At 42.8% G+C, this 27,183-nt stretch overlaps 1 protein-coding gene across 2 annotated transcripts in view; it reads left to right on the forward strand.

Annotated features, from left to right (window-relative positions):
• Positions 1–27,183, forward strand: part of METTL16 (methyltransferase 16, N6-methyladenosine) — a 72,470-nt gene that overhangs the window by 24,438 nt on the left and 20,849 nt on the right. For both annotated transcript variants that reach the window (XM_055133208.1, XM_055133207.1), the window contains 5 exons: positions 2,952–3,092; positions 3,297–3,412; positions 10,326–10,468; positions 22,862–22,931; positions 26,659–26,748. In XM_055133208.1, coding sequence (XP_054989183.1) covers positions 2,952–3,092; positions 3,297–3,412; positions 10,326–10,468; positions 22,862–22,931; positions 26,659–26,748 — 560 coding nt within the window. The remainder of the gene's footprint in view (positions 1–2,951; positions 3,093–3,296; positions 3,413–10,325; positions 10,469–22,861; positions 22,932–26,658; positions 26,749–27,183) is intronic.

Raw genomic sequence — 27,183 nt, forward strand, 5'->3', positions numbered from 1 at the left:
AAGAACACAAAAACACTAATTTGAAAATATATGTGTACCCTTGTCTTCACCTTGCTGTTTATGGTGCCCAAAGGCAGGTGAGTGAAGGAGAACTTTATAGTATAAAGGGGCCCGGGATGATGCTCCCAGTGATACAGCAATGTGCCTTGCATCTTCAAAGGATTCATCCTTCGCACCACATGGTTTCCAAAAGCACCACCAGAGGTAGCCACGGTGGTTTCTGATCTCTGTCAGTCTTCTAAGCACTGATCCCCACAATAATAGCAGCGACGACAATGAAACAATTCTGGACTGGGGTTATGGCTCAATAGTAAAATTTACAATTGCATTAACAAGACCCTGAGTTTGGTCTCCAGTACTGCACACAGTCAAAGAACAGAGGCCGGATGGATACTACAGTGACACCTGCCTTGCAGGTGGCCGACCCAGGTTTAGACCCCAGCACCACGGATGGTTCCCGGAGCCCCACCAGGAGGATGCCATGAGCACCATTGAGTATGGCCCCCAAACCAGTGGGGTGGGTTGAGTGGGGGGGGAATCCAAGAACTAATGGGCTCATTCTCCATCCTGGAGATTAGCCCACATCTCAACCCAAGATGTGTACTCTTGGCTTTCCTCTCTGGCAAAGTGCCTATTCTCTCCTCAGCATGTATCTCTGCTTCTGTCCTCTCTCATTTCTTTAAGTTTTTCTTAATAAAACTATTTTCTATCACCAAAAAAAGGGGAAGAGAGATGTTTACACAATGATGGTTTATTGTTCACTTATGAGAAGGTGAAATTTAGGATCTTACTACCGAATGACTAGAACTAGAACAGTGTATGTTTAATGAAGTCAGAAGAAGAAAGGCAAATACAAAATGATCTCATTCATGTGTGATATAACCAAAGCAAGGGTATAGACAATGACCAATGGAAACAAACATTTAGATTCTGATAACAGAATTATGGTTGCCAAGTGGGGAAAAGAGATGGAAGTAGGGGGGGGGGCTGGAGCTAGAAAGAATAGGTGGTATTCTGACTTTTTACTTTTAAATACGTTTTTTAGCATCTTATTGGTCAAGATTAGTCAATGGTTATAAAAATAATATTTGTAAGTTATTATGTAACCCAATTCATGGTTAGGGATTGTACTTCCAAGTTTACAATCAAAGCCTGGTTGTCTCTGAGTGCTTTATACCTGGAATATTTTTCTCTGAATGTTTCCCTTGAAACAATGATGTGACAAAGCTTTGTGTGTGTGTGAGAGAGAGAGAGAGAGAGACTGTATGGGATGTGGCAAAGTGTGTGTGTGTGTGTGTGAGTTTGAGAGAGAGAGAGAGAGAGAGAGAGAGAGAGAGAGAGAGAGAGAGTGTGTGTGTGTGTGTGTGTGTGTGTGTGTGTGTGTGTGTATGAGAAATTACTCCTGCCGGTGCTCTGGGGACCATATGGGATGGTGGGTATCAAACCCGGTGGGCCAAGTGCAAGGCAAGCACTCTACCTGCTACACTATATTTCCAGTGCTGACAATATATTTTGTGTGGGGGTCACACCTGGCAGTGCTCAGGGGTGACTCCTGGATCTGAACTCATGAATTATTGCTAGCGGGCTTGGGGGACCATATGGTGTGCCAGAGATCAAACCAGGGTTAGGTTGGCCATATGCAAGGCAAATGCCCTTCCCACTGTACTATTGCTCTGGCTCCCCCCAATTTTTTTTTTTTTTTGGTGTTTTGGGTCACACCCGGCAATGCACAGGGGTTACTCCTGGCTCTTCACTCAGGAATTACCCCTGGCGGTGCTCAGGGGACCATATGGGACGCTGGGATTAGAACCTGGGTCGGTCGCGTGTAAGGCAAACGCCCTACCCGATGTGCTATCGCTCCAGCCCCTCCCCAAAATATTTTTGATTCACATCAAATATTTTTCCAGATATCTTAGAAATAAATTACCTTTAGAGGTTTTTTGTTTTTTATTGCCAGGGTTGTAGGGGAGGAGTTTGGGCCACACTGACCAGTGTTTAGGGGCTACTCCTGTTTGGGTTTTTTCTCCTTTGTTTTGAGACCATACTCAGTTCTGCTCAGGACTTTCTTCTAACTCTGTGTTCATGGATCACTTCTAGCGGGCTCAGGGGATCATATGGGACTCCTGTTATCTAACCTGGGTCCTCCACATGCAAGTCAAACATTCTATGTGCTGTACTCTGTCTCTTCTCCCTCGGGGGCTCTCCCTGGCTCTGTGTTCAATAGTGATCTTTGTATTGCTTGGAGAGGACCATATGTGATGCTGGGGATCAGAACAGGGTTGGGCCACATACAAGGCAAGTGCCTTGTCCTCTCTCTCTCTCTCTCTCTCTCTCTCTCTCTCTCTCTCTCTCTCTCTCTCTCTTCCCCTTCCCTCCCCTCCCTTCCTCTTTCCTCCCTTCCTCCCCCCAGGGTTGAACCATATACAAGGCAATTGCCCTGTGTTCTCTCTCTCTCTCTCTCTCTCTCTCTCTCTCTCTCTCCCCCCCTCCCCCCCCATTGCTCTAATCCAGAGCCTCATCTATGAGGCATGTTCTGTACCATGGACCTATACTCATGACTTCTGAACACTTTCAACAAAATAAATCGTATTCAGTTTGGAATTTTTTTCAGTAATTTGTCATGTATTCTTTTATCACCAGCACACATTGTTTTAAATAACTTACAAAAGAAGAGAACAGAAAGATCGGAAAGATTTCTATTCTCTAGGAAATTTATATCTGATTCTGAGGCAACACTGCTATACATGAAATGACTGGAGAATGCAGTAGCCATAGTTCTTTGTATAATCAGGTGACAGCTTGTGTTTTAAGCTGTTAGGGCTCTAAGAATTCTAAGAATGACTTTCTTTTTTTGCCCCTCACCCCCACTCAACCAAGAATGGCAGTTGTGCTTTCTGTTCTCGCCTCTTTTTCAGCTGTTCACATTGTGTTTTGAATTTTTATTTCACTAGGTACTGGGGCATCCTGCATCTACCCTTTACTTGGAACAACTTTAAATGGCTGGTATTTTCTTGCAACTGAAGTGGATGATATGTGCTTCAACTATGCAAAGAAAAATGTAGAACAGAATAACTTATCTGATCTCATAAAAGGTTAGATCTGCAAAATTCATAGTGCCTTTTAAACTTTATTAACCTTTTGATTTGATACAACTCACCTTTTATTTAAATATGCAAACTTTGTTCATTAAAGATTTGGAATGTTGGGTTTGCTGTTTTGTTATAAAGGTAAATTACAGACAGATTTTGAAAACTACCACAGAATAACAGGTTAACATTTCCTGTTTTTCCTCCTAGTGGTGAAAGTACCACAGAAAACACTCCTGATGGATGCTCTTAAAGAAGAATCTGAAATAATTTATGACTTTTGCATGTGCAACCCACCTTTTTTTGCTAATCAGTTGGAAGCCAAGGTAAAATATCTTCTATTTTAAAGTAATTGAATATTAAGTTATTTTTGTTTGCAAAGATAAGAGCAAAGAGCAACTTTTATTTTGGAACCTGTATCAGGTACTTCTGGTGTCAAAGTCCCCCAAAGCCCATTTAAGGGCTGAGCAATAATATAGTGTGGCTAGGGCATTTGTTTTGCATGCAGCCGACCTGGGTTTGATCCCTGGTATCCCATATGGTCCTCCAAACTCACCAGGAGTGACCCCTGAGCACAGCCAGGAGCAACTCTGGAGCATTACCAGGTATAACTCAAATACCTAAAAAATAATAATATAAAAATAAATAACAGTTCAGATTGACTTAACAGTGAAGAAAGCTCCGTGTCATATCTTAGTGTTTTTTTTTTTGTTTGTTTGTTGTTGTTGTTGTTGTTGTTTTAGCCACATGCAGCAATGCTTAGGACTGACTCCTGGGCTGTACTTAGGGGTCACTTCAGAAAGGACTGAAGGACCATATGAGGTATTAAGGTCAGCAGTAAAACCAAGTGTAATAAGCCTTTCATACTATGTTTCCAGCTTCCAGTTCCTTGTCTTAGAGACATCCAGAGATAGTATAGACTTGATGAACAGTTTGCTCAAGAAAGATGATGTAGGCTGAGGTTTTTCCAGATTTCTCTTGGCTCTAATCTGGTCCTTGGTTATTTTTTTTCTCAGGCTGACTTACTCGTGAGAGTAGTAACTCCTGTATTGGGTTTATTGACATGAAAAGGAAGTTATTGTTTTGTTGATTTTTAGACTACAGCTGACAGCTCCTAGGGGCTACTTCCTGGGGGTCACCTTGTGCTCAGGATGCCATCTGGTGCTGGGGTCCCCAGCCTTTCCTCACTTTCAGCTCATTAAACTGCTGCTCTAGTCCCTGAAGGTCATTTTTATTGCCACCTGTCGCTCGTTAGTAAATAAACATTGATTTGATCTTCATAACTTAAAATTTTAAAGTGGCTTGCTCATGAATATTGAAAGATACCCTGGATTAAAGTAACTAACCTGTTTTTACTTAAAGTAAAAGCATAATGCTGACAGGATTGAGGAACAGACTGAAAGGGCCAGAGCACGTACTTTGCATGGAAGGCTTAGATTAGATGCCCAGTGCCACAAGGCCTCATGTGCATCATTGGGAACAACCAGTGAGCTCTGAGCTGGGAGTAGCACCCAGATAGTACTGGGTGTGGCACATAAAAAATAATATTAACTGTGCTGGGTGACCAGTTGTTTGAGTAATTGTTATTTAGGAGAGTCGGGCCGTTATCGTATGTTGCTCATCATTGACTGTCTCAGAAAACTCTTGTGAAAATGTTGCGCTGTGTTTAATATCAGAATAACAAAAAATGAAATTTTATATTTTAAACACTGTCACTGTCATTGTCATCCCATTGCTCATCAATTTGTTTGAGCAGGCACCAGTAACGTCTCTCAATGTGAGACTTGTTGTTACTGTTTTTGGCATATTGAATACGCCATGGGTAGCTTGCCAGGCTCTGCTGTGCGGGCACGATACTCTCAGTAGCTTGCCAGGCTCTCCGAGAGGGGCGGAGGAATCGAACACAGGTCGGCCTAATGAAAAACTTTCAGTAATAAAAAAGATTGTTGATAGCCTTGCATACATTTACAATGTCCTTGGTTTTTGTTTTTGTTTTTTTTTGGGGGGTCACACCCGGCGATGCACAGGGGTTACTCCTGGCTCTGCACTCAGGAATCACTTCTGGTGGTGCTCAGGGGACCATATGGGATGCTGGGAATCGAACCCGGGTCAGCCGCGTGCAAGGCAAACGCCCTACCCGCTGTGCTATCACTCCAGCCCCTTTGTTTTTGTTTTTAATAAATTAATTTATTGAATCACTGTGAGAGCAGTTACAACGCTTTAAGTCTCGGTCTGCCCTTGGTTTTTTGACTTGTTTTCCTCTCTAATAGAGTTCTATTAATAGACTATGAATAGTAAGAAAAAGGAAAAAGGAAAGTTATATACTTAAATATTAAGAAAGTGAGAAAGTTTTTTTGCTATATTTAAATTTACCATTGGTATGTAATACTATATGCTTTAGGAGTATAGATTCACACCTTGATGTATGTATATATTACACCACACCACCAAAGTTCTGATACCTTTCACCATAATCAGATTAATCCTCCTCTATATCCAGTCTTTTTTTATTCTTATTATTTTCTTTGTAGGGAGGGGGTTGTTTGGGTTTTAATACCCCACGTGGTGGTAGGGCTTACTCCTGGCTTTGCTCTTAGAGATCACTTCTGGTGCGGATCAGGCGACCATATGGGGTGATTGAGAATCAAACATGGGTTGGTCAGATGCAAAGCAAGCACCCTACCAGCCCTTCTTTCCCTCCCTCTCTCCCTCCCTTTCTTTCTTCCTTCTTCTCTTCCTCCTCTTCCTTCTACCTCCCTCCCTCCTTGTGTCTCTCTTTTTTTTTTTTTTGGCTTTTTGGGTCACACCCAGTGATGCTCAGGGATTACTCCTGACTCTACACTCAGGAATTACTCCTGGTGGTGCTCGGAATTACTCCTGGAGGGCTCATGGGACCGTATGGGATACCAGAGATTGAACCCCAGTCAGCCGCATGCAAGGCAAATGCTCTACCTGCTATATTCTCTCTCTCTCTCTCTCTCTCTCTCTCTCTCTCTCTCTCTCTCTCCCTCCCTCTCTCCCTCTCTCCCTCCCTCCCCCCTAGGGTTTATTACTAGCCCTGTGCTTGGTCATAGCTCTGGTGGGCTCAGGGTACCATCTGGAATATCAGGGATGGAACCTGATGTGCAAGGTAAGTGCCTTAGCCAATAGCCCCTCGAGCCCCCTCTTTATCCAGTCTTGCCACCGTCTTCCCCATAAATTGTAAAGTTACTCTAATACCCTAAAAGTATCATTTGCATATTTCACAATAAATTCCTTATGGATTAAATAATTTTGATAGATTTTTGTGTGGCAGGGATCCAGGAGGGGTACAGACTGTATCATTGTAGCAATATTCTGACTAAAACATAAATTGTGGCTTTAAGAAATCTAAATTTTATAAAATTTAAATTTATAAAATCTAAATTTTATAGCTGATTCGACACCTTTCCTGCAGCTGACCCTGGTTTGATCTCTGAACCCTCCAACAGTGAACAAAGAGCCAGGAGTAAGCCCTGAGCACCACTAGGTGTGGCCTAAAACAAAATAAAAAAAAAATCTAAATTTTAGGGATTAGATATTTAGCTTAATTGCCTGAGCACATGCTTGAGCACTGCCAGGAGTGACTACCCCCTACTCCACTCCCCCTCCACCCGGCCCCGAGTAAAATCAGGAGAATTCCTGAGCACTGCTGGGTATGAGCCTCTCCCTCCATGAAAAATAAAGTAAAAGAAATATAAATTCCAAGGGCTCAGGGGGACAGTTTAGTGGGTAAAGGCACCTAGTCCCAGAAGCTCTTTTCTGGGACCCCAAACACCCCTGCTGAGAGTGTGTGCAATCTCTAGAGGACCACAGCTGAAGATGTATGAGCACTGTGGCAGGGAATACAGTCCCCAGGAAGCAAGTGTCCAGCCCCTTGGGGATCCCTAGAACCAGAAATGCACTCAAGCCCTGCATCAAAAATAAAAAAATCTAAATTTTTGCCTTCAGTTAAGGTAAATTGAGGATACTAAAATATCCACTTTTGGGGTGTTAATTTTTTATTTTGTTCATGTTTTGGTTTGGGGGCCACACCTGGCAATGCCCAGGGGACCTTATGGGGTGACTGAGATCAAATCCTGGTCAGCAAGGCAAGTGCCCTAAGCCCTGTACTATCTCTTTGGCCTTGGGTGTTCTTTATTTGCTTGTTTGGTTTTTGTCTTAGGGTCACAGCCAGCTGTGATCCCAGTTTACTTCTGGCTCTTAGCTCAGGGATCACTCCTGGCAGTGCTCAGTTCCAGAGATCAAACCCAGGTTGGCAATGTGCAGGCAAGTGCCCTGCCCACTGTACTGTCTCTGACCCTGGAGTATTAGTTTTAAACAGTTATCAAGTTACAATACAGGTACATAAAAGAATGCATCCTATGGGCTGGAAAGGTGGTACAAGAGCTTGCCTTGTTTGCTGCGAAGTCTGTTTTAAATCCCTGAAGCTACAGGTCTCCTAAGCATCACCAAGGTTCACTTACTCCTGAGAAAGAGCCAGGAGTAGCCTCAGAGCACTGTAGGGTATGTGTGTGTGTGTGTGTGTGTGTGTGTTCTGCACCCGCCCCTCCCCCCAATGTATCTTAAATATAAACTATAGATTTTCCAAAGTGAACACTGGACCAGAGCCCAGATGAAGAAATAGAATATTACTGGACCAGAACTAAACATATTTTTAGAGGGTGATGGGGGTGCTACACTTGGTTCTGTGGTCAGGGGCTACACCTCAGATGCCAGGATTCTAACCATTGTCACGGCTGCAGCCACGTATAAGGCAGGTGCCTTACCTTCCACCTTTTGACCCTAAGCATCTTTTTACAATTCCTTTGTACCAAACAAAGCACCTAGTTAATTGTTGTTAGTGTATTCAGAGTTTTGTAGTCATCACCACAGTTTTTTTGTTTGTTTTGATTTGGGACCTCACCTGGTGGTACTTGGGAGCAACTTATGGTGTAGTGCTCATACAGTACCAGGACTCAAACCCAAGGCTCCTGCAGGCAAAGCATGCACTCTGACCCTTTGAGCCATCCCCATAGTCCCCGCCACATTTTCCTATTTCCCCTAAAAAACCCTAAGCTCGTTAGCAGAGTACTGTCCATTTTTCTGCAGTCCTCTTTCTTGCAAGCCTAAGCCAGCATTCATCAATACTCTGCTTCTGTGGGTTTGCCTTGTTCTTACTTTTGTATAAGTGGAATTATAGTTTATGGTCTATTTTTAATTTTATTTTTATAAAGTTGTTCACAACTTACTACATTCAATATTTCAACACCAATCCTACCACCATTAAACCTTCTTACCACTATTATTTTGAATTTTCCCACCACCACCCAAGCCTGCCCCAAAGGCAAATGCTAAATGATTTATTTTGTATTGCTTGTTATTAATAGTCCACTAAAAATGATCCAAAAAGATTTCTTCAGAGGAAAGTGGTGAAAATTGTTGTATCTCACCTTGGAGCCATCAAGCCCCTGTATAAAAGATCACTAACATGTTCTTACAGGTTGAGCCTCGTGTGTGTGTGTGTGTGTGTGTACATACATACACATATATATGTATAACTTACATATATATATTTTTATCAAGATCAGTTACCTTCTACTTTACGCCCCATCAAATGTGGTGTGCTACTCTTTGTATATATCACATTTTACTTATTCATCAGCTGATGGACATTTGGGTTTTTTCCCCCTTTTTGTCCATGAATAATGATGCTCTGAGCATTGGTGTGCAAGTGTTATTGGACCTGTTTTAATTTTTCTTGGTTGTATACTTAGGAGTATAATTACTGGGTCCTACATAATTCTGCATTAATTCTGTTTAATTAATGAACTGCTAGACTTTTCCAAAGTGACTGCATCATTTTTCATTCTACCAGCAGCAATGTATGAGAGTTTCAATTTCTCTACAATCTTGTCAGTACTTATTATTTGTTTCTTGACTATAGCCATCTAGTAGATATAAAGTGCTATCTCATTGTAGTTTTTTCCTTTATTTGTCTTTTCTCACACCAGTGGTGCTCAGGGCTCTGCACTTCCAAATCACTCCTGGCAGGCCCATGAGGCCATGTGGAGTGCCAGGTATTGAACCTGGCTGAGCAGTGTGCAAGGCAAGCACCCTACCCGCTGTACTATTGCTCCGGCCCTCATGATTGTAATGTGCAGTTCCCGGATTACTAATGATGTTGGATATATGTCTGTTATTTCTCATATATATGTATTATACTTAGATATTTGCCATTCAGAAATTGTTATCGTCAAGTGTAGCTCACAGCGGAGCACTTTGCCAGGCATGTGAAGTTTCCCAGCACCATACACATAAAATTTTTTCAAAATCGCCATGTTTGGGGGCTAGGGACCCTTCCAGCAGTACTCCTTGAGGATACTCCACCAACTGGGTTCGACATGCTGGTGCTAGTGTTTGAGGATACAGTCCTGTTGGCGCCCTGTCGTGCTGGGCCTCCAGGGGTATACCTGTTGGTGCTCACGGGTCCGTGAGGTGCTAGGGATTGAACATGAGCATGGTCCTTCGCATGCAAAGCTTGGGTCTCTGGTCTTTGGGTGCTCTGGCTTGCTCTCTGCCCCTCCTCCCTCTCTCCCTTTCCCTCTTTCCTTCTCTCCTCCCACTCTCTCTCCCTCTCTCCCTCCCTTTTTCTCTCTCTCCCTCTCTCCCTCCCTTTCTCTCCCTCCCTTTCTCTCCCTCTCTCCCTCCCTTTCTCTCCCTCGCTTTCTCTCTCTCTCCCTCTCTCCCTCCCTCCCTTTCTCTTTCCCCCTTTCTCTCTCTCTTTCTCTCCTGCCCTTTCTCTCTCTCTCTCTGCTCCCTCCCTCCCTCCTTTCCTCCCCCCTCCCCCCTCCTATTTTCTCTCTTGACTTAAAACTTTATTTATGTGTTCTAGATTCAGGTCCATTATTTTCAAACATTTTCTCCCTTTCTGAGGATTGTCTTAACTTTCTTGAATGTGTCCTGTTATGCCAGACTTTTATTTTGAATCATATCTAAGACAGTTGTCTAATCCAAGCTTGTGAAGATTTATTCCATGTTTTCTTTTATGAGTTTTATAGTTTTAGCTTACATATTTACATCTATTCTGAGTTCATTTAAATAGTGTGTGATGTAGGAGTAGATTACATTGTGAAATTCTTTTTTTTTTTTTTACATTGTGAAATTCTTACAACTAGATTGTTGTCAGAGACTTAGTTTTTAAAATGTAATTTTAATCAGTATTTGTTACTATTTGTTTAGGGAGTAAACTCTAGAAATGCTCGAAGGCCTCCACCTAGCTCTGTAAACACAGGAGGTATCACAGAGATCATGGCAGAGGGAGGTGAATTGGAGTTTGTTAAAAGGATCATCCATGACAGTTTACAGCTTAAAAAAAGATTAAGGTAAGTTGGTTATTGCAGCATGGGAATATTTTCTCATTGTTTAATTTCAAAACCATGCCATTTAGATAAGCCTGCCCAAAGTAATACAAAGAAAAGACAGGTGAAACTCAGAAAGTAACTAAATTCTGTAGTCTGCCAAACCCCTGTTCTGACTATGGTCTCATATGAGCCTTTCGTTGATTTGTGTTTCCTGTAATCATCTAGACACAGATAGAAAGAAGGAAAATACCCTGTGATTTTATTGCTTCCATTAATATGGTCCTATGATGGGACAAAACTAATTCAAATATGGCTTTTGATTAGAAAACAGATGGGTTCAAATCTGTCCCATGAACCAGAATAAATTAGTCCTGGAAGCAATTTATGTTTTTGGACTCAGTCTCCCAAACAGTGACAGATGTGAGGACATCTAGCTGTCAGAAGCTTAATGAAGGGAAGCTGAGATCACCAACCAGTTCCAAAGGAGAGATAAGGCCGTTGTTTCTTTTTAAAAACTAATTATTTAAGATACCACACCTGTCATTAAGCAGCATAAGGTATTCAAAAGAAGCTATTTGTCTCACTTGATTTCTTGCCCTCCCCAGTGTTGTTGAAATGATGGATCGAATAGTAGGTCACAGCTAAGACGATTTTCCACCCTTAGATTTAGCTTTGGGACATAGGGATTGTTTTTTAAATTGGGATAAAATGCACATTATCAAATTTATTATCCTACATAATTTTAAAGAGTGAGGTGTTATGTGCATTGACATATTTGTTCAACTTTTTCCAGAACTCATTCATCTTGTAAAATTGAAACTATGCCCAATAAAGAACAGCCCCCTTCCGTAACCCCACCACAGCCCCCGGCAACCACCAGTCTGCTTGTCCTCTCTCTGAAGTTGACTGTTTTTATATACTTCATCTTAGTGGAATCAGGCAATTTTTGTGCTTTTGTAACTACTTCTTTCACTCAACATCGTGTTAGCAAGGCTCACCCAGTTAAAAGATATGTCTGAATATCCTTAAGGCTGTTTAATATAACCATTCTGTCATATGCATGTACCATGTATTGTCTATTATAATGTGTTGATGGATTTGAATTGCTTTTACCTTTTGACTATTGTGAGCAAACATAGATATATAAATATCCAAAACCGCACTTTCAGCCCTTTCACCTGTATCAGGAGTAGAATTACTTGGTAAGAAAGACAAACACACAGGCAGGGGGAGGGTGGGAAAGGGGGGTATACCCGGGATATTGGTGGTGGGGAATGTGCACTGGTGGAGAGATGGGTGTTTGATCATTGTGAGATTGTAACCCAAACATGAGAGCTTGTAACTATCTCACGGTGATTCAATAAAATTTTTAAAAAGTTTTTAGAAAAAGGGGGGCTGGAGTGATAGCACAGTGGGTAGGGCGTTTGCCTTACACACGACTGACCCGGGTTCGATTCCCAGCAACCCATATGGTCCCCCAGCACCACCAGGTGTAATTCCTGAGTGTAGAGCCAGGAGTAACCCCTGAGCATCGCTGGGTGTGACCCGAAAAGCAAAAAAAAAAAAAAAAGAAAGACAAACACAGGTAGTTGGATTTGTGTTTAGCCAAATATTTAATGTTAGAGCTAGGAAGGTAGCTCAGATGCTGGAGAGCATGCCTTGCATACAGAGGCCCAGGGCTATATCCCAGATACCACATAGCCTTTCACTATTAAGTGTAGACTTGGTGGCCCCTAGCACCACCAGCAGTGACCTTGCTTGCCCTCCTTCACCCTGCCTCTTTCAAATCAATAAGCAAGATCAGCCCAGGCTTGGAAAGATAGTACAGGAGTTAAGCTGCTTGCCTTGCACGTGGCTGGCCTTACTTGATACCCAGAAATGCATATGGTTCCCAAAGCACTGACTCCTGAGTGACTCCTGAGCTTAGAGCTGGGAGTCAATTCTGAGTACAGCCAGGTACTGTTCAAAAACAGAACTAATCCAGATATATAGTGATAGGCAATGACTTGAAAACTCTAGGCCTTCTAGTAAGAGGAAAGGGATAGGCACCCAGGCAGTGCTCAGGGGGCTCCGTGATCACCTGCAGTGATACTTGGTCAGTAGCTGGACTATTCAATGTTAGGGCCTACGGATGTGGGGCTGCTTGGGCCCAGTGGTACTGGGGACACTAGAGCCACCCGAAGAAGCTCATGGGCCTCTGGGCCTCGAAGGCTATATTCAGTAATACTCAGACCGGACTGGAGCCATAGCACAGTGGGTAGGGTGTTGCCGACCCGGGTTCGATTCCTCCATCCCTCTTGGAGAGCCCAGCAAGCTACCGAGAGTATCCCGCTCTCATGGCAAAGCCTGGCAAGCTACCCATGGCGTATTCGATATGCCAATAACAGTAACAAGTCTCACAATGGAGACATTACTGGTGCCTGCTCGAGCAAATTGATGAACAATGGGAAGACAGTGCTACAGTGCTATTCAGAGACCATGTGATATTGGGGTTCAGTCTCACTCCTCCATATGCAGCTAAGCTGTCTCTCAAAACCCCTTATATTGTTTTTCCCCCTGTGTTCTGGTGATTGGAACCATGTCTTATGAATGTAAGGCATGTATTTTGTCATTGAGCCACATCCTGAACCTCTGAGCATTAATTTTGTAGTAGAAGGGCCACGCCTGGCAGTGCTGGGCACCCTGGACCCACTGCCCACAGAGCTGGGCCCAGCAGTGGGCCACTTGGTGGCCACCAGAACTTGCCTCACAGTGGTGGGTGGAGAGGCATGTAGTACTAGGAGATTGAACTGAGGCTTTGCATGTGCAAGGCATGTACCGTGCTGCTCAAGCTATCTTTCCAGTCCTGATCTAGATCTTTTGAATTTGTTGCTGTTTTCTCATTCGTAAAATTGAATTTAAAAACATTAGCTACCTCTGTGGTTGGAGTGATAGTGTAGCCATTAGGGTGCTTACCTTTCACACGGCCAAACCAGGTTTGATCCCTGGCACCCCATATGGTCACCCCAGCTCCACCAGGAATAAGTCCTTCTCTCAGAGCCAGAAATATGCTCTGAACACTGCTGGGCATCCCCATATAGATACACACCCATCAAAAAAAAAATAGCTACCTCATAGGGTGATGTATAATTAAAAGAATCCGGGGCTGGAGTGATAGCACAGCGGGTAGGGCATTTGCCTTGCACGCGACCGACCCGGATTCGAATCCCAGCATCCCATATGGTCCCCTGAGCACCGCCAGGGGTAATTCCTGAGTGCATGAGCCAGGAATGACCCCTGTGCATTGCCGGGTGTGACCCAAAAAAGAAAAAAAAAAGAATCCATGTTTGATGTAGTGAATAATAATAATTGGATCATATCTTACTCCTTTTGCAGGGCCGGGGGGCTGGACTATACCCAGCAGTGTTTCAGGACTATTCCTGGCTCAGTACTTGGGGGTTACCTCTAGTGGTTCTTGGGAGTCCATATAGGCTTGCTGGACCTCCTAGGATCAGAGAGATTGCACGGTGGGTAAGCCACTTGCCTGGCCATAGCCAGTTGTGGTGTGACCCCTGGCACCTCATATTATCCCCAAAACCTGCGATCCATCTTGCCTCCCTGACTACAGAGCCAGAAGTAAACCCTGAACACTGCCGTATGTTGACACCCTTCCTAACCCCAAATCAAATTTTTTAAAAAGCTAGAGAGATAAATACAGCAGGTAGGGTGCTTGTGGCCAACCCTGGTATCCCATATGGTCCCTCCAAGCACTGCTAGGAATAGTATCTGAATGCAGAGACAAGAATAATCCCTGAGCATCACCAGATGTGGCCCAAAAACCAAAATAAGAGTATTAATAGAGAAACCTAGTTGATGCCATCTTGACTGGATGGTCCCTTCATGTGGCACTAGAAAGAACAGAACAGTACCGCTGTGCCTTTCTTGCCCTGAGTGGACGACCTGAATCCAGCTGTGAGGAAATTCACACAGACCAACTTGCTGGGTTTTGTCAAAATAATTCTTCGGAAATATTAAGGTCAGAAAAGTAAGAGAAGAACTGTTCCAGATTGAAGGAGACTGTAGAGACTTGACACGTAAATGAAATGCATGATCCTAGATTGAATCTTTCATCAAGGGAGGAAATTGCTATGACAGATCTCATTGGGATAGTTGGTAAAATTTGAGTCTGTAATGTATTTTAGATGATAGAATTGTGAATATTCCATCTTCTCAGTTTCATTATTTGGTTATGAAAGAGAATATCCTTGTTTTCAAAATCTACATGCCAAAATATTTAGGTTTGAAGGGGCACAGTGATGACTGTAGTCAGATAACTCAGATGCGTTATGGAAAAGCATCCACACAGATTTTGAGCAAATGGGAGAAAATGTTAATTGGTGAGTCAGGGTGAAGATTATACTAGAAATATTTGTACTAATCTTGCAACACTTCTGTACATTTGAAATTATTTCAAAATAATTTTCTTTGAAACCTACTGTCTCAGAGGAATTACTAACTGCAGTAATAAGTAGAGTGCTACTTTTATTATTAAAAGAGTATAATGGATTCAGAGTCTCTTGGGTAACTAAATCTTTTGTTCATTTTTTTCCTACTTGCATTTTGATTAGTTGTCACAAAATGCCTGTTGAGAGTACCTCAGATCTACTGGATACGTTTTTTTTTTTTTCTCTTAAAGTGAAGCTAAAATAGAATTTCTAGTACATCCAGTTACATATGCTTTTTCTATAAGATATGTGTCACTTGCAAAGAACTATAAATTGAGGAGATTAAACTTGAAAAGTTTTATCATGAAGTATTCAAGTTAAAGTAAGTAATAAAAAATTAAATTCAGGGCCAGAGAGATAGTACCTTGGATAAGGTGCTTACCTTGTACACAGCTTACCTGGGTTCAATACCAGCACCACATACGGTCCCCCAAGCTCAGCAGGAGTGAATGGCCCAGAAAAATCAAAACAAAGCAAAATTAATTAAATTGTCAATAAAAAATTAATAAGCCTATGTTAAATATCAGTGACATTTAACTATTCCAACCTTTACTTAGCTAGATATTTGCTTTCCTCATCTCTTGAGGAATTTTATACATTTTCTCTTTTCTGGGCTACTACTTGGCTTTTGGTAACTTTGATCTAATCTATTCAGTTTTGCTAGCTTTAATTTTTGGTATTTGACTCACACCTGGCAGCTCTTGGGGCTACACCCAGCACTTTGTGCTCAGGGAACCAACCTGGAATCCGACCTGGAACTCCTGCCTGAGAAGTACGTTCCAGGCATTCGAACCATCTCCCAGCCTAGGGGATGCTGATTTTAAAAGAAAGATATTAACCTGTTTTACTGATACTATATGAGCACCTAATTTCTCTTAATTTTTTTTTCCTTTATCTTGTTCATAGCATACCAAAGGATTTTAACTCCTGGTTAATAAAATCTGCATCTATACCCTGTCTTCTTAAACAAAGCATATTTTTCTTCCAAACTTCCCACCCCCACCCCAAGACTACAGCTGCTGGTGCTCAGGGAGCAAATCCCCCTACCCTTTGTCTTTGTACTTGCTTTACATTTGGTTTACCGTGGTTTGAATCATACCACTGAATCCCCCAAGTACTGCTATGGGTTGTTCCTGAGCACCCAGCCAGGAATAGCCTCTGACGACCACGTGTCTCCAAAAAAGCTAAAGGGGGAAGGGGTGACCCCAAAAGTTTAAAAAGCCCCACTAGGGACTGGAGCGATAGTACTGCAGGTAGGGCGTTTGCCTTGCTCATAGCCTACCTGGGTTTGATTCCCAGCATCCTATATGGTCTCCTGAGCACCACTAGGAGTAATTCCTGAGTGCAAAACCTGGAGTAACCCCTATGCATTGCCAGGTGTGACCCAGAAAGCCAAATAAATAAATAAATACATACATACATAAATAAATAAGCCCTCCAAAAAAGAAAAAAATCTTAGAAAAATTTCTAAGAAAAGATAGTACAGTTGATAGGGTGCTTGCCTTGCATGTGACTGACCCAGTTCAATCCCCAGCACCACATTTGGTCCCCAGGCCCTGCCAGAAGTGAACTCCCTGAGCACCATGTGGCAAAAAAAAAAAAATAAGAAATGAAAATGAGGGGCCGGAGCAATAGCACAACGGGTAGGGCGTTTGTCTTGCACGCAGCCGACCCGGGTTCGATCCCCGGCATCCCATATGGTCCCCCAAGCACTGCCAGGAGTAATTCCTGGAGTGCAAAGCCAGGAGTAACCCCTGAACATTGCTGGGTGTAACCCAAAAAGCAAAAAAAAAAAAGGAAATGAAAATGATGGGTCTCATTCTCCTGACCCTGAAAGAGCCTCCAATGCGGCACTGTTGGGAAGGACGAGTAAAGAGAGGCTTCTAAAATCTCAGGGCTAGGACGAATGGAGACGTTACTGAGACGGCTCAAGAAAATTGACGATCAACGGGATGATGATGATGATGATGAAGAAATGAAAAACTGAACATGTTCTTGGTTAAATTGGTTAATGTGCTATTTCTAAAAGCAGTATAATCGTGTCATATTTTAAAATAGCATTTCCTTAATACTGTTAGGTTGAACAGTATGAAATCCCCAGTTTCACCCTTTAAAAAATGCAAGGTTTTTTTCAATATATTTTTTTAAATTTGTTTTTTAATTAGTGAATCACCGTGAGGGTACAGTTACAGATCTACACATTTTTATCCTTGTGTTTCTCTTATACAATGTTCGAGAATCCATCCCTCCACCAGTGCCCATTCTCCACCACCAATAAATCTAATATCCCTCCCACCCCCCAATCCCATCTCCCCCGACCCCACCCTGCCTCTGTGACAACCTTCCCTTTTGTTCTCTCTCTCCAATTGGGTGTTGTGGTTTGCAATAGGGGTATTGAGTGGCCATTGTGTTCAATCTCTAGTCTACTTTCAGCACGCATCTCCCTTCCCGCACGTGGTCTCCAGCCACATTCTACTTGGTGTTCCCTTCTCTATCTGAGCTGCCTTTTCCCCCAGCATGTGAGGCCAGCTTCCAAGCTATGGAACCAACCTCCTGGTACTTATTTCTATTATTCTTGGGTATTAGTCTCCTACTCTGTTATTTTATATTCCACAGATGAGTGCAATCTTTCTATGTCTGTCTCTCTCTTCCTAACTCATTTCACTTAGCATGATACTTTCCATGTTGATCCACTTATATGCAAAGTTCATGACTTATTTTTTCTGACAGCTGCATAGTGTTCCATTGTAGAGATGTACCAAAATTTCTTTAACCAGTCATCTGTTCTAGGGTTAAAAAATGCAATTGTATGTGGTTTTTAACTCTATGCATGAGTGGCTTTAGAAATCCCCACACACTGGCTCATGAAGGGATGGGGATTCCAATGTTGTATGAATGAAACCAAAGTTGTGAACAACTTTGTAACTGAAAAAAAAATAATAAGAAACAATGATAAATTTTTTCAAAAGGAAGAAAAACACATACACATTGCCTATCCATTCTCTTGTTGTTTCTGTGAATAGGATTCACCCACAGTTGCTTAAGCTTCTCGTGCACTTTGGCAGTGGCTTGGCTCACTGTGTATTGGTGTTTATACACATTTTGGTTGCAGTGCTCACCAGTAATCTCACACTTGATAATGGTACTCAGTAGGACCCAGGCGGTTATGTTACAAAAATTTTGCCTGTTCTAGACTTTCATCTAAGTTGAATCATACGGGGGGGGGGGGGGGGAGAGAGAAGAGTTTCTGGTTCTGTTATAAATTAAAATTTTTATATATTGTGTTTTGATGTGAAAAAACCTTTTTTTGGGGACCACATCCGGTGATGCTCAGAGGTTACTCCTGGCGGTGCTCAGGGGATGCCGGGGATCGAATCCAGGTTGGACATGTGCAAGGCAAACACCCTACCCGCTGTACTATCGCTCCAGCCCTGAAAAATCTTTTCTGCTGGGGCGAGACTACCCTCCTGTAGGTTAGTCAGTTCCTAGGAAGGTGAAGGGACGGCCCGAGCTTGCCCCTTCCATGCAGACTAAGTGCAGAGCCTGACCTGCTTTGTCTGGCTCATACACCCTGGCACACAGTTGTCCTCTGCCTTTCCCATTCCTGGGCCAGGTGCCAGAGAGTGTGAAACCATCAGAGTTCACTGTCCTCATCTCACCAGCTCGGCCTGACTGTTCCTGCCCAGCCTCCCTTGTCCTGAGGAATCCCTACCAGAGTTTGCAGTCCAAAGGTTCCTCTCATTTCTGGCTTCTGCTCCCTGACCACCCTGCTGTCTTTGTCCGGGACCTCTGTCTCCTCTTAAGGCCATTAACATTAACGTTAACATTAATAAACATTATCTGACCATTTCCTTAAGGAACACACTCCAGACTCTTTCTCAGAGCTTTGTATCAGTCTCTTCCTCTCTCATTATTAAGTAATATAAGTGATAGGGATATATAGACATTTGGTCATTTCCAGGTCTTGGCTGCTATAGATCAGACTTCTCTGGCTGCTGGTGACGTGACTCAGTGAGGGAGAGAGAGCATGCCCGCATGTGTAAGCCCTGGGTTTAGTTCCCAGTACTGCAAGACAAACAAACACCTCCTTTGATCATTCCCTCATAAGTCTACGTAGACTTCACATTTCCTCAGCCTTAAGTAAAAAGACCTAGGAGTAGGAGCCCAGGGAGATGGCACAGTGGGCTGGGCACATGCTGTGCTTACAGGAGCCTCTGCTTCGATCCCCAGCTCTGCATGTGCTCTAGGTACCCCACTGAGAGTAGCACACAAGTAATTTTTTTTTTCTTTTTGGGTCACCCAGTGATGCACAGGGGTTATTCCTGGTTCTGCACTCAGGAATTACTTCTGGCAGTGTTCAGGGGACCATATGGGTTGCTGGGGATCGAACCCGCGTCGGTCACGTGCAAGGCAAACACCCTACCTGCTGTGCTATCATTCCAGCCCTCCCAAGTACTTCTGTTAGGCCGAATCACATCCCCATCCCAAAATGTAGGGAAAGGATGCCAGTATCAAGTTGGCCAGAGTATTTTTAAGTGACTGAAGTATTGTATTTTACGGTCTTGCTAGTACTTGTTACTATATTCAACTGAATGAAATATTCATTCTAGTACAAGTAAGGTGCTTGTCTTATATGCACCTGACCTGGGCTCAATCCCTGGCACCATATATGGTCTCCCAGACCCACAAAATTGAGTGATCCCTGAGCACAGCAGAGTGGTATGTCTACCCCCTCCCCCCAAAAAATACAAGTAATAAAATTGATTCCAGTGACTGGAGATGTAAGACAAAGTTTAGGAGACATACCTTGATATGCCCAACTCCAGTTTAATCCCAATATCACATGTCCCTCTGAGCATCACTGGACGTGTCCATGCAAGCCCCTTGAGCAGTGGGGTGGCCCTGCCTCTATGGGGCCCAAACTGTGCTTTATCTCTGGGCTCTGACATTGGATTTTCCAGCCTGGTTGGCAAAGAATTGTTAGGAGTGACCCAGTCCCCTGAGCACTGCTTGGGAGGGATCTCCCTCTAAAAGAAGTCAGTCAATTTTGTTGTTCTGTTTTTTGTTTGTTTGTTTGTTTGGGCCACACCTGGTGATGCTCAGGGGTGACTCCTGACTCTGCACTCAGAAATTACTCTTGGCAGTGCTCAGCGGACCATATAGGATGCCACGGATCAAACCGGATCAGCCACTTGCAAGGCAAATGCCCTACCCAGTATTCTATCACTCTGACCCCCAGAATTTTATTACCCTAATAGACATTTAGTAATATCTTATTTTGGTCTTAATTTGCATTTCCTTGATGACTAGTGAAAGGAAGCATCTTTCAGTGTGCTTGTTGGTTATTCTTTGTCTGTCTCTCATGCTTCATCTTGCTCTCTGTAGTTACTTCCTTTTTGTTGTTACTAGGGTTTTTGAGCCATACCTGGAGGTGCTTAGGGACCACACACCTGGCTCTACTCAGAAGTGACCCGTAGTGGTGCTGGAGAACAGTATTGCAGTACAGGGGATCAAACCAGGGTTGACCACATGCAAGGCAAGCACCTTATCCCCTGTACTATCCTAGACTCTACAAACCTAGATTTAATTTTAGAGCAGTTCTAACTTTATTGCAGAATTGAGTGGAAGTCACAGATTCCCATATACCCTTACCCCCTATTTGTGTGAAGGCTCTCACCAGAGTAGGACACTTGTTACTACTCTGATATTTCATTATCACCCAGAGTCTATAGTTTACCTTTGGGTTCACTCTTCATCTTGTATGTTCTATAGAGCTGGACAAAAGAATATACATTATAGTACCGTGCAGTCTTTCTAATGCTTCTTCCTTTGCTCTTCACCCTCTCTTTTTTGTGGAATTAGGGATTGAGCCCAGGGTCACATGTATGCAAGGTATACACTTTACCACTGAGTGTATACTTGGATTTTGTCTATTATTTTCAATCTGTTGATTTTTACAAGGTGTATGTTCTACCACTGAGTTACATCCCTGGGCTTTGTCCATATTTTCAGAACTGAAAATTGATTTTTAAAGTGATATTTTTATAAGTAACATAATAGTTGAATTTTTCATCGTTTTCTTTTGGCCACATCAGGGAGTGGTCAGATCTTACTCCTGTGTGCCTGGGATCACTCTTGGTGGGTTCAGGAGACCACATGTAGTGCTGGGGATCCAGTTAGAGTTGGCCATGTGCAGTGCAATCACCCCCATGAATTTCCTTTCTCTTTACATTTTTATGGTTCGGGGGCTACACCAGGTGATGCTCAGGGCTTACTCCTGACTCTGCACTCAGTGATCACTCCTGATAGGGCTCAGGGTACTATATATAGGGTTCCAGGGATTGAGTCTGGGCCAGTCACTTATAAGGCAAGTGCTGTATTGGCGAAACAAAATGTCTGGACCTAGATTTTGCTTCTTGCTCCATCCTGACAATCTGTCTTCTAATTGTTGTATTTAGATCATTTATGATAATAATTCTTGTTATACTTTGATGACTGTCATAAATATGGTTACTATTTTCTGTTTGTTGCCCTATTTATACTCTTTATCTCCCACTCTTTTCTGCCTGTTGTGGTTGTATGGAGCATTTCTTGTTTGTATTGTTTTATTTTGCAGTGCTGAGGATTGAATCCAGATCTCTTGTATGTGAGGCATGCACTTTACCATGAAACCACCTCCCTGGCCCCGTTTAGCATTAATTTTTGTATTCCACTTTTCTTTCATTTATTAATATATCAGTTATACTTAAAAAATAATTTGGAGGGTTGGAGCGATAGCACAGTGGGTAGGGCATTTGCCTTGTATGTGGCCAACCCGGATTCAATTCCCAGCATCCCATATGGTCCCCTGAGCGGCGCCAGGAGTTAATTCTTGAGTGCATAAGCCAGGAGTAACCCCTATCCATCGCCGGGTATGACCCAAAAAGCCAAAATAATAATAATAATTGGGGGGCTAGAATGATAGCACAGCGGGTAGGGCGTTTGCCTTGCACGTGGCTGACCTGGGTTTGATTTCCAGCATCCCATATGGTTCCCGAGCATCGCCAGAAGTAATTCCTGAATGCAGAGCCAGGAATAACCCCTGTGCATCATTGGGTGTGACAAAAAAACCATAAATAAATTAAATAAATATTTTTTAAAAAATAATAATTTGGGGGCCAGAGAGAGATTATACAGATGGTAGGGCTCTTGCCTGATGTGAAACCTACCTAAGTTTGATCCCCAGTACTCCATATGATTCCCAAGCCCCCCAGGAGTGATTCCTAAGTGCAGAGCCAGGAGGAATGAGCCCTGGGAATTAGCCAAGTATGGTCCAAAAAAACGAAAAAAAAAAAATCATAACCAGTGGACTGGCAATATTGCTCAAAGGTATGCAGTTCATGTTTTGCATGCAGGAGGCCTTAGTGTGAGGCCTGCATTCAGTTTTCCCCCAGCATCACCATGAGCGATCAGCTAACACTGAGCTGGGAGTGGCCCACAAACAAATAAAAAGATAAACATATACACAAAACGGAGGGGTTGGAGATAGAACAGTAAGGTGCTTGCCTTGCCCTTACCTGACCCCATTCGATCCCTGGCACATCATATGGTTCTCCTTAGCACAGAGCCAGGAGTAAGGCCTGGTTTGTTTGTTTTTTAATTAATTTATTTATTTTTAATTAGTGAATTGCCATGAGGGTACAGTTACAGATTTATACATTTTCATGCTCATGTTTCCCTCAAGGGCCTGGTTTTTTAAAAAAAAAAATTATGTACACAAAACTGAGGTTAACTAGGTGAGAGTGGGGTGAGAACATTGGCAGAAAGGGTCCAGGAGACTAGTAGAACATTACTTGCACCTTTGTGGTGGGTCTGATATGGTATATCATGTCCTGAGATAAAAACATTTGCATTATTATGCAGCGTTTTACCAGTCTAACTTTCCTTCTAGGTGGTACAGCTGTATGCTGGGGAAGAAATGCAGCCTGGCTCCTCTCAAGGAAGAACTTCGTATACAAGGGGTAGGACTTGATCATTACGTTCATGATATATCTACTTTTTATGGTTGTTGAAGTACAAAATTTTCCTTTACACCTTAAAACTATAAGCATATGTTTATGTATTTTTGCTGTTCTGTTTTTGTTTACTTTTATAAATCTGAAAAGGATTATTTTGAGATTATTAAAATAAAGCCTTTCAGTTCTAACAAAGAAAAGGTTGGGAAAACTGAATGACTGGAATATCAGAGAGAAACCAGAAAATCCTGGTGTCTGCCTACCACTGACCTCACTTTGGCTCTTAGGGTTGAAGAAACTGAAGGCTGTAAGTTAAGCCTGCTCTAGGTCACATGGCTAGGTATCAGAGAAGAGCTCAACGTTGAACCACCTCAACTCAGAGTACTTCCCGCTGTAGAGCAGGAATGAAAATTCAGTCCTTGGTTTCTGTTTTGAGAAGTAGCTCGTAAGCAATTGGTCCCCCTCACCCACCTCCCAGTTTATGGTGTTTTGGCATGAGTAGGCATTAGTAGTAGAATGACTTAAGAAGTCAGTGGTAGAGAGACACACACACACAGAAACCCTGGACCCGAGCAACTTGCAGCAGAGATGGCCCGGGACTTCGCAATAGGCCTTCTCTGCTGGGCCGCTCCAAATGGGGGCAGGTGCCATCCCACCGCCTGCCCTCTAAGAGCTCCAGCAGTTGCTGTTATTTATTTATTTATTTATTTATTTATTTATTTTGCTTTTTGGGTCACACCCAGCGATGCTCAGGGGTTACTCCTGGCTTTGCACTCAGGAATTACTCCTGGCGGTGCTTGGAGGACCATATGAGATGCCGGGGATCGAACTCGGGTCAGCCACGTGCAAGGCAAACGCCCTACCCATTGTGCTATTGCTCCGGCCCTGGTTGCTGTTTTTTAGAAGCCAGCAAGAAGCACCAACTCCCACGTGGCCACAATCCAGAGAAACACACAGGAATCTCGGACATAAGCAACCTGCAGCAGCAATTTCTTCAGACCCTAATTTTTAAAATCTTAGAATTCCTAAAGCATGCGGCTGCAAAAGATAACAAGCAATATAAAACACATTGTCTTGCAATTGTATCTTCGGCAGGTATGAGGGGAGGTAGAACTGGTCTCGAAATATCGAAGGTAACTAAAGTAGAGAAGGAATACCTTGCAAATTGTCTGCACACAAGCAGGGGGAGGTATGGAAAGGGTGGGAATACTGGGGATTTTTGGTGGTGGAATCTGTGCACTGGTGAAGGGATGGGTGTTTGATGATGGTATGACCAAAGTTCAAACATGAAATTTTTGTTACTGTATATCACGGTATCACTGTCATCCCGTTGTTCATCTATTTACTCGAGCGGGCACCAGTAACGTCTCTATTACACTCAGCCCTGAGATTTTAGCAGCCTCTCCTTGTCTTTCCCAACAATTGGAGGCTCTTTCAGGGTCAGAGGAATGAGACCTATCATTACTGTTTTTGGCATATCGAATATGCCACGGGTAGCTTGCCAGGCTCTGCCTTGCGGCGGGATATTCTCAGTAGCTTGCCGGGCTCTCCAAGTGGTGTTATCTCATGGTGAATTAATAAAAAATTTAAAATTAAAAATTAATACAATTTTTAAAAAAAAGAAGTCAGTGGTAGCAACCAAGCTTTTGATATCTCATATCAGCTTCCTCTGAGTCAAGTTATCTCTGATATACTCTTCATCTATTTTTCCAACACTTTTTTAAAAAAAAATAAATTTTATTAGATCACCATGAGATATAGTTAGAAACTTTCATGATTACGTTTCAGTCATACAATGCTCGAGCACCTGTCCCTCTACCCGTGCACATTTTCCACCACCATTGTTCCCAGTATCCCTCCTGCTGCCCCAGCCCACCCCACCACCTGCCTCAATGGCAGGTACTTTCCTTCTTTCTCTCTAATGCTGGGAGTTATGATTTGCAATACAGATACTAAGAGGCCATCATGTTTTGTCCTTAGTCTAGTTTCAGCATTCATCTCCCATCCTGGGCAATCCCTCCAGTCATCATTTGCTTAATGGATCCTTCTCTATCCTAGCTGCCTTTTCCCCCAGCACATGGGTCTGCCTTCCAAACTGTGGCATGATCCTCCTGGCCCTTACCTCTACTGTCCTTGGTGTTAATCTCATATTATGCTACTTTATATTCCACAAATGAGTGCAGTCATTCTATGTCTGTCCCCCTCTTTCTGACTAATTTCACTTAGCATGATACTCTCCATGTCCATCCACTTACATGCAAATTTCATAATTTATCTCTTCTAACAGCAGCATAGTATTCCATTGTGTAGATGTGCCAGAGTTTCTTTAACCAATCATCTGTTCTCGGGTACTCAGGTTTTTCCAGATTTTTTTTTTCCCAGATTTTGGCTGCTGTGAGCAGTACTGCAATAAACATACAAGTGCAGATGTCATTTTTACTGTGGGTTTTTTTTTTTTTTCATCTCCAAGATATATTTCCAGGAGTGGTATTGCTGGGTCATATGGTAGCTCAATTTCTAGTTTTTGGAGGAATGTCCATATTGTTTTCCAAAAAGACTGGACCAGTCAGCATTGCCACCAACAGTAAATGAGTCCCTTTCACCCCACATCTGTGCCAGCACTGGTTGTTCTTTTTCTTACTGATGTGTGCCAGTTTCTGTGGTCCAACACCTTTTTTTGTTAAAATTATATCCACTGCAAAACAGTTCTTCCCCCTCTCCACCAGGCTAAAATTTGATAGGCAAAAGGAAGTCTACATAGATGTGCTTAGTTAGCTTTTGGAACCCTTTCTTTTCTTTTTTTTTTTTTTTGCCTTTTGGGTCACATCTGGTGATGCTCAGGAGTTACTCCTGGCTCATGCACTCAGGAATTATTCCTGGCGGGCTCAGGGGACCATATGGAATGGTGGGAATCGAGCCCGGGTCGGCCGTGTGCAAGGCAAATACCCTACCCGCTGTGCTATCGCTCCAGCCCCTGGAACTCTTTCTTGGGGTGGGGGGATTTTACTTTTAAGGGCCAGAGAGATAATACAGCAGGTAAGGCTCTGCTTGCCTTGCACACACCCACTGCCCAACCTAGGTTTGATCCTTAGTACCCCATATTGTCCCCTGAGCCCTGTCAGTGACCCAAAGCGAGGGAGTGGGGAGACTGAAACCTATCGTTTTACTATTTTCAGGTGTCCTATATTTAAAACTTCAAGCTCAGGGGCCGGAGTGATAGCACAGTGGGTAGGGCGTTTGCCTTGCACGCGGCCAACCCAGGTTCGATCCCCGGCATCCCATATGGTCCTCCAAGCACTGCCAGGAGTAATTCCTGAGTGCAAAGCCAGGAGTTACCCCTGAGCATCGCTGGGTGTGACCCAAAAAGCAAAAAACAAAACAAAACAAAAAACCTTCAAGCTCATACTATAAATTCTCTGTTTTTTGTTTTTGGTGGTGTGGATCAAATGCAGGTCTCATGCATGCAGATCATGTTTTATTTTTGAGTCACAGCCCTGGCCCTCTAATGTTTTGTGGGAACACAAAAACAAGTTTGTTGGGAAATGATTTATTCATTGATATTTTCTTTTCTTTCTTTTTTTAAAAGGCAGCTACAAATAGCTGTGAGGAATAGTTAATATTCAACTGACATAAAGAAATACCAGTTCAATTTAACGTGATGCCATAGTAAGAAACATATTGGTGGAAGTGGAATGATTTCAGTTAGATGAGATGTTGTGTTTGTTGGTTTCAGGTTCCCAAAGTCACCTTCACTGAATTTTGTCAAGGTCGGACAATGAGATGGGCTTTAGCTTGGAGTTTTTATGATGATGTAACGGTACCTGTAAGTACAGAATTTGCTTCAGCTTCTTTAAGTGAAAGCACATTTAGTAAGTTATTAATGAACTGAATCAATGCTATCTGTTTCCCTTAGGGTAAACTGAGGTTTTTACTTTACCCTAAGACTTATGTCAAAATGGAACATTGTTGTAAATAGAGCACAGTCTTGGAAGACTGTGACCTGGAGCTGTTCTCCATGGGTTTAAATGACAGCGATTCCTGCTCAGCAAACAGATGACTTGGAAATGTATTTTTTTTTTTATAATTGAAAAATGCATTAAGGCCAGAGATGATGGTACAGTGGTTCAGCCTCATGCAAGGCTTTAAATACAGGTTTAAATACAAAGATATATGGAAGACTGGATAGTACAACTTGTAGAGTGCTTGCCTTGAGTGATCCATGCTAGGATGATTCCTGAGCACAGAGCCAGGAGTAAGC

The sequence above is a fragment of the Sorex araneus genome, chromosome 3, assembly GCF_027595985.1.
Source record: "Sorex araneus isolate mSorAra2 chromosome 3, mSorAra2.pri, whole genome shotgun sequence".
NCBI classification, from domain to species: Eukaryota; Metazoa; Chordata; class Mammalia; order Eulipotyphla; family Soricidae; genus Sorex; species Sorex araneus.